Source organism: Artemia sp. Qi Xiang Cuo, chromosome 1 (genome assembly GCF_049724085.1).
Source record: "Artemia sp. Qi Xiang Cuo chromosome 1, ASM4972408v1, whole genome shotgun sequence".
NCBI classification, from domain to species: domain Eukaryota; kingdom Metazoa; phylum Arthropoda; class Branchiopoda; order Anostraca; family Artemiidae; genus Artemia; species Artemia sp. Qi Xiang Cuo.
In genome coordinates this window covers 2600250-2608392 of record NC_142794.1, presented here as the reverse complement: position 1 = coordinate 2608392, position 8143 = coordinate 2600250, and the positions used below count along the sequence as shown (strand labels likewise).

At 35.1% G+C, this 8143-nt stretch overlaps 1 protein-coding gene across 1 annotated transcript; it reads right to left on the bottom strand.

Annotated features, from left to right (window-relative positions):
* Positions 1 to 4036: 4036 nt before the first annotated feature.
* On the bottom strand, positions 4037 to 7573 carry LOC148955904 (uncharacterized). Its single transcript, XM_089085955.1, has 2 exons — positions 6643 to 7573; positions 4037 to 4101 (listed from the first exon to the last, which is right to left on the bottom strand). Exons 1-2 carry the CDS (start codon positions 7571 to 7573, stop codon positions 4037 to 4039), a joined length of 996 nt encoding a protein of 331 aa, XP_088942081.1.
* Positions 7574 to 8143: the final 570 nt, after the last annotated feature.

The following is an 8143-nucleotide window of genomic DNA, read 5'->3' as shown; positions in this document are numbered from 1 at the left end:
ATATAACTTTGAACTTAGAAGCTTAATTTTTTCATAATGCCCTTTGCCTATATCTGTTTTGTCACCTTTAAAACAGTTGAAATGGGCGACTTTGATTGTTTTTTTTTTTTTTTTGCTCTTTTGGATTCCTAAAAAGCCTTCTTGTATTAAAAACTGGTTTTTAATAACAATTTAAAAAAGATGTATTTAAAGTTTTTTTTTGGCTTCTTTATAGAATATGTGTCATGTAGGCTAAGGCTGAACTTCTGTTTATTATTGGTTTTGGCTGCTCTTTTGAATATTATTCAGTTTTTCTTTTGGGGATTCATTCCAAATTATAAACAGATAAATGCCTAATATCAGTCAAATTATAAACTGCATCTAAAAGGAGTAAATTTATCAAATTTGAAAATACATAATGAACACTTCACATGAGAACATTTCAATTACAATGAAACAAAAAACACTTAATGGTTTATTTGGTATGAAGAAAAATGAAGTGCCAGCTATTTTCTTAGGTAAAAATGAAAAGCTCATCCGTTTTAAATGTAATTAAATGAAATAATATACAGACTGAAGTAGCTCCAGGAAGATCTTGTGATTTTCATCCTAGTTCGTCACTTTTAATCCAAGCAAAATGTTAGGACACTTAGTATCAGTTATTGAATTTAAGATTTGATTTCCAAATGCTCACAAAAATTACCAAATTTAAGGCACTTGGGCACTGGAAAAGGGGTGCCATTGTCACTCGAGCGCAACGTTAGGTGGGGATTTCGATATCGCTTTCGTCACACCAATTCGTTTTAGTGTGAATCTGCCTGGTACTTATGAGTGAATGTTTTCAAAGTGAACCAGTTTCATCAATAAGAAAAAAAACGGGTTTGACGCATATGTCCCTTTCCCTTTGGACGAAAAAACCATGCAAGTGCTGTATCAAGTATAACTCACGAAAATCTTGTTAATTTTTGTCAAGTTTTCAACTTTTTGGCATCCCTGCTTTCAATAAAAAAAAATCAAGGTACTATCACTTAAATATAATAACTCCCTATGCCCCCCCCCTCCGGATACCATCTTGATAGGATACCGTCTCTGCTTTAAATAAAAAAAAATAATTAACTTATTGGTACCCCGTCTTAAAAAAAATCGAGGTATTATCATTTGAATATGATAGCTCACTACCCCCCCCCCCGGGAAACCACCTTGATAGGATGCCGTCTCTGCTTTAAATTAAAAAAAAAAATTAACTCTTTGGGATTCCTGCTTTCAATAAAAAAAATTCCAGATATTATCATTCAAATGTAATACCTCCCTATCCCCCCCCCTCTGGATACCACCTTGATAGAATACCGGCTCAGCTTTCATTAGAAAAATAATTTACTTAACAATTAACTAGGTCACTATATGGTTCAAACAAACACGCAAAATAACGTTAAATAGCTTAGTGTTACTTGAAAAAAAATTGAGGGTGTGAGTATAGAAATTCAAATAAAAAAACAAAACTGTCAAAATTGTTATGATATAAATCAAATTACTGGAAAAATGAGTTAAAAATTTGTTTCGGCGTCAAGTGACATCTAAGTAATCTAATTGAAAGAGGGTACACACAAAAGCTAAATTAGATTAGAGGCCTCTGAGAAATCTCAAAATAAAATTGGTAACGAAAAAGTTTCTATGGGGGGCCCTGAGCCAACCAAATATTTCCATGGTTTCCAGGTGACATTAGTGTCCTTTTGTTCTGTATCCACTTTAAGTGAAAAAAATAATTTTCTGTTTGGCACCCCTGCATTCAATAAAAAAAATGAGGCATTATCATTTTCATTTGAAGGCTCCCTATCCCCCCCCCTATATGCAAAAATTTACGATTCATTTATGAATCATATTTTTCGGGTCAATTCTGGTTCAATATTCTAGTACCCAACTTTGAATATAGCTTAGTATATAGCAAATTTTTTTCTCAATAGAAGGTTTTTTTGGGGGGGGGGGTAAAAATGTTTCAGAAAAGAAGATTGTATTTTCTATCAGGGTTCAACAGTTGTGTATTAAAAATTAAGAAAATCTTATGTAAAAACAGCCAAAAAAACAATCTGCAAATTTACAATTCAGCTGTAGAAACAGTCTGTTGGCTGTCAATTTCAAAATACAACTGAAGGCTGGAGCTGTACAGTAGTGAATATGTTCTATAATTCTTTTAAACTCGAAAATTAATTTCTTGGCTACGAATGATGTAAGAAATAGCGATTAGGAGACTGCATCTGAAAGGGCTTAAACTCATTTCATGAAAACGATTCTTTTTTGTCAACATATCAAGAACTGTGCATATTACAATATTTGCAATTGCATATTGCATCTGTCTGGTTTTTATGCGAAGTAACAAAAGAGAAGAAAATTAATGAACAAGAGAGTAGTGAAGAATTATGGTATGCAAAGTAATATTTGGCAGGGAGTCACTGGTGATAAATCGCTAGGGGTGGCACCGTGATTGCGTGATTTTTGGGGATTCGGGGAACCAAATTTTTTTTCGGGGTGACACATAGATTTTTGGGAAAATACCCGAAAATTCGGGGATAGTCCAAGCCCTGCTTAATTTCTAATCAGGCAAATCGAAATACTAAACCACACGAGAAGAAAAAGCTCCGACTTTGCGGTTGACGCAATAAAGAATTGCCACAAAATCAGTTTGAAGTCGATAGAACGCCACCGCCTCTGCCGGCGGCGGCGTGCTTGCAGCGCGCCAACGGTGGTACGACACTTCGGTGGCGTTCGACCGGACCTCTCGTCGGCGGTGTTGGGTCGATCCGTCGGCGCGGCGCCGGGGTCTAACTTCAACTATCTTGGAATTTAACTAAGCAACAACTTAGTGATTCAACAGATATAAATGATTGTAATAATCAAACAATAGTATCCATTCGAGTTCAAAAAATCGAATCCAATTTATGCTCGTGGGTCGTAACTGAAAATTTAACAGGGCTATACAAAGTGCGCAATATCCCAGTAGCTTATCTTTCACTTGCCGAAGTTTACTTAATACTAAGCAAAAAATAAAAAATTTAAAAGAAAACATATATACAACGCCTAACTATGACATAACTTTGACCTGATTGCTTCTATAAGACAATGAAATGTAGTTACGTTTTCTCGGCTAGTCTGTCAATCAAGGCGGGTGTCAGTGCAGACTTTCCCAAAGCGGCAAGATCAGTCAAATGATAATTCCTTTGAACTGATTTTCATTATTTTTTAGTAAGTAGACTAAAACATTTTGAGGGACTGACCTTTCCTGTACTTAAATTAGACAATTCTGGTCCGATTAATAGAAAAAACGAAACTTATACTTCCTGATGTAAGTCTCATTAAAACTGAATGTCTCTATATCAGGCCCAAATTGAAAGAAATTAATTGGTTTTTCTAAGATATCTGGGAAATTCGGTGTCGGCTTTTCGTTTTCTCTCGTTTATTTTAATATATTATCTAAGTTCTACAAGTTATATTAAGACCGCCAGAATAATTCAAAATAGTTTGACCACACAAACTAAAAATGTTTATAATGGACGAGATAGGGCAAGTCTTTATCGTGCCACATCCCCTTAAATGAGACATTAAGTATTTCTCTATGATGTTCTGGTAGGCCACTAGGCCTAGAATAAAAAGGCGACAGGTCAGTGCTACCAATGCAAAAATGTGATTTTCCTTGTTGTTCAAAGAGGGGGACTTTAATTTACCTTTCAGAGGTTTTTGACCTTGCAGATTCCAATGGTTCACTTTTCACTTTGATCTGACGCCATTTTCGAGGGGTTTCAGGCTTTTTTTTTGAAATCACCATATATTTCTTTTCGCAAAAAAACTTTTACTCGTAAGACGAACCAAAATAATAGTTACCATTCCTCAATCAGTGTCAGATGGCAATTTGTTTTGCACAAGGCAGTTTTTTCCTAAACATGTTTTTTTGACTTTTGGTTCTGACCGTGTTAAAGAGTTCATAGTGAATTCTACCTACGGACTAATGAGACTTACTAACGGGGCCAGGAGGGGGAGAATACGGGAATAGGTCCCTTGTAAATCTCTAGTTAAGGATTTTTTTACCATAATTATCACAGTGGTACCGTTTTATGCTTCGAAGCTTTTTAACTTACGAAGTGGCACAAAAGGTGCCATTTTTTGTGCTATTTGGCACTTACGGATGGCAAAACTGATTAAAAGCACGTAGATATGAGCAATAGCTTTCAAATCAAGCATTAAACATCTCTCTACGAAGTTCTGGCAGCCCATTAACCCCTATCTTTTCCACTTGAGATAGGGCATCAATAGTGCCATTTATAGCGCCATTTGGCAGTTGTAGCTGGTGGGATTTATAAATAAAACGTAGATATGACAAATAACTTTTATGTGAGCTATTAAACATCTGCCTATGATGTTTTTGTAGCCCGCTAGCCCCACTCCTTGAGAAATGGCACAGAAAGTGCCATTTTTGCCATATGGCACTTGCAGATGGTGGAACTTATGAAAAGCACGTAGATGGGAGAAAAAGCTTTTGAATGAGCCATTAAGCATCTCTCTATGATGTTCTGGTAAACCACTAGCCCTGGAAAAAATAAATAAATCGGGAGACAGATCAGTGATATCCATACAAAAAGTGATTTTTTTTCAAGGTTGGGGACTGTAATTTCCCTGAGTAAGGTTTTCGACTATGCTGATTCCAATGGTATATTTTTTATTTTGATCTGACGAAATTTTCAAGGGGTTTCAGGCTTTTTTTCGAAATGACAATAAAATTCTTTTCGCAATAAACTTTTATTTTTAATACGAATACTGATAAAAGCTACCATTCCTGAATCAGTGTCAGATGGCAATTTATTTCAAAATGCAGTTTTTTTCTAAACGTTTTTTTAACTTTTGGTTACTATGGGCTGTTGTTCGCTCTTTACTAGGTTGCAGCTGCCGCTGTAACCATGATAATGAGAGAAAGGTTAAGATGTCTAGGGCACGTCCTGCGTATGAAGGATGACAGATTGCCAAAGACTGTCCTTTTCGGCCAACTGTCTAGGGCCAAACGAATAGTAGGTCGTCCCCGGTTAGGTTGCGAGAATGTCATAAATGGGAAGTTCTTGGGAGGGTGTAAAGAGGGAGGTTTCGAATAGATTGGGATGGAGGAGGAGCGTGTGTAGATGTGTTGGCATCAAGCGGCTTACTTGCTGTAGGGAGTTGTTAGTAGTACTAGTATACGGTAGCTAATTACCATTAGAACTTTTCAGCCTGAAAAAGATTAAACATTAAAGTAAGCCTATTCTTTCTTTGTCAGGGATTACTCTTCTGGTAAACTGCCTATGTCGAATAAAAACAAAAAGAAGTAATAACGTGCCTGTCGCAGTAAAGTTATAAATATCTCGGCATTTCTCCTTCTGGAATATCATCAGTTGCCGCTTGCAGTAACAAAACTTGGAAACCAACACATTTGTATTTATCAGGAACGATATATTAGGGATCCAGAGAACATGGCGGCCGTCCCACTTATTCCGTAATCAAAAATTTTGAATCAGTATTCGTAAAATGGCACGGCTGGAAAAATCAAAGAGAAATATAACAAGAGTAGATTAGTAATACGTCCTAGTGCAATCAACACCGAAAAGGAAGACCATAATGAATATATCGTTGTATTCATCACTTCTTGTACTCCTTAATGTATCTACTTTAGTACCATCTTCGTGAAATTATGTAAGAGGATGGACATTCAATGAGAAAATAAGTAATAGCCTATTTCCCATTCCTGACACCCAAAAGACAATCAATTCTTTTTCATTGATTTGACAAATATTCCTCCCCTCCCAATCCTAAAAAACAAATGACAGATAATTCGGAATTTGATAATTAGCCCTTTAACAACATTATCTACTCCACCCAACTAAGATACTTTTTTTTTGTTTTTATACAGACCTCTGTTTTTTATATTTATATCAAAATGAGGTGTGGTTCTTCTATTAAGAAATAAGATAATCTTTAAGAAGGTTATATCCAAACATTACTCCTGTCAAAATTTCAAGATAATTTAATTTAGCATCAGAAACGTTTCAGCTCAAATATCAAATATGCTGGTTTAAAATTAAAGAAACACAAGCCAGGGAATTACCATCTATTAGATATTTGATGAACGAATGGCCAATGAAGCTAATCCCGATCATACGTGTAGGGATCAATCAAGATATTTTAATATCTGCCAAAACTGCAAACTCACATAAAAATCTTCCTTTTTTAGCTGTTTAATCTTTATCGAACAACATCAATCAGTAGATTGTTAGGGACTAGAACCTAGCGCTAATTCAACATAAAAAGGCAGGTAAAATTTTGTCATAGAACTAACTTTTAAAGACAAACCAGATTTCTAAATCACTTAAATTTTGCAACCTGCATTATCAAAAGGCAAAGAAAACTATTTTATATCCATAATTTTAAATTGTATTTCTATAATTAACAATGGATAATCCGAGTACAACTTTGAGTAATAATAATTTCCAAAAATACTTCAAAATTTAATTATTCCTAAGCTCACTTGCAACGGGAATAAGCTTTGGGCTCTCATAACTGTTGGGTTCTCTCCGCTCTGAGTTCCTTTGTGAGTTCTCATATGCGAAATTACATTTATTTTTGATGAAAACTTTTTTTGGCATAGTCCACATTCATAAGGTTTTTCTCCGTTGTGGGTTCTCATGTGCACAGTCAAACTTGACTTGTGAGAAAACTTCCTTATGCATAGTTCACATTTATAAGGTTTTTCTCCATTGTGGATCCTCATATGCATGGACAAACCCCATTTGCTAGTTAATTCCTTTTTGCATACTTCACATTCGTGTAGTTTTTGACCATTGTGGGCTTTCATATGCGTAGTCATACTTGACTTTTGAGAAAATATATATTGGCAGAGCTTGCATTCATAGAGTTTTTCTCCATTGTGGATTCTCATATGCCGAGTCAACCTCCATTTGCTATAAATTTTCTTTTTGCATACTTCACATTCATATAGCTTTTCACCAGTGTGAGTTATCACATGCTCAATCAAACCTATGTTTTGAGAAAACCTTTTTTGGCATAATTCACATTCATAAGGTTTTTCTCCAGAATGGATTCTCATATGCAGGGACAAACTCCATTTGCTAGAAATTTTCTTTTTGCATAAATCACATTCGTATAGTTTTTCACCATTGTGGGCTCTCATGTGTCTTTTCAAATTTGATCTGTCAGAAAAATTCTCTTTGCATACTTCACATTCATATAGTTTTTCACCATTGTGGGCTATCATGTGACTATTCAAATGTGACCTATCAGAATAATTCTTATTGTATTCTTTACATTCGTATACTTTTTCAGCAGCGGAGGTTCCTATATGAAAAGTTGAACTTTGCTTTTGAGAATACTTCTTTAAACAGGCTTCATGAGGAACATTTCTCTCGTAAGTTTCAACTGTGTCAAGATTCACGTTAAATTCGTTTGCCACTTTAAGCTGGAAAGACTGTTTCTGATCAACAATCCTTGCGGTATCATAATAAAATGAAGTTGAAGCTGATACTAATTGCTTTTGTGACTGATATGGATCTACCACTTCTTCCATAGCTATCGTGGGCATTTTTTTTTATGTGAATGCTACATTAAGGCAATCTTTGCTCATGGCTATATTTCCAAACTTCTTTAATTCACTAGATTCACTTGTATACATTGCGAATGCAACAACTATAATCAATTAATAAAGTGGCTCTTAAATAAGGCTATATGTAGACATATAGCCTTGATGACGTCATTTATTACTTCATACCTGAGTAAGAGGACAGAGGATGCCGTCGTTTTTTTGTTGTTAATTTTTAATGACGTCAGTCACAAGCAAGGTTCCATGTATACCTAATATGACGTCATTATATACCTTATTTGATTTTACCAATTATAGACTAATCAACTTACTTCAACAAATTGGAATTATTAATTGTTTTTAGACTATAATTTTGAATGGATTGACTATGATTGACATACGGGACCAAGAAAAGTATAACGTTTCACAGTTTTCACTAAATCTTTCACAAAGCTTCACTAAAGCCTTCACAACGATTCACTAAATCCATGACGAAAAGGGATTGATCTGTGGAAGTGTAGCCAGATTTCCCGGCACTATTTAAAAAACGATCAGAAA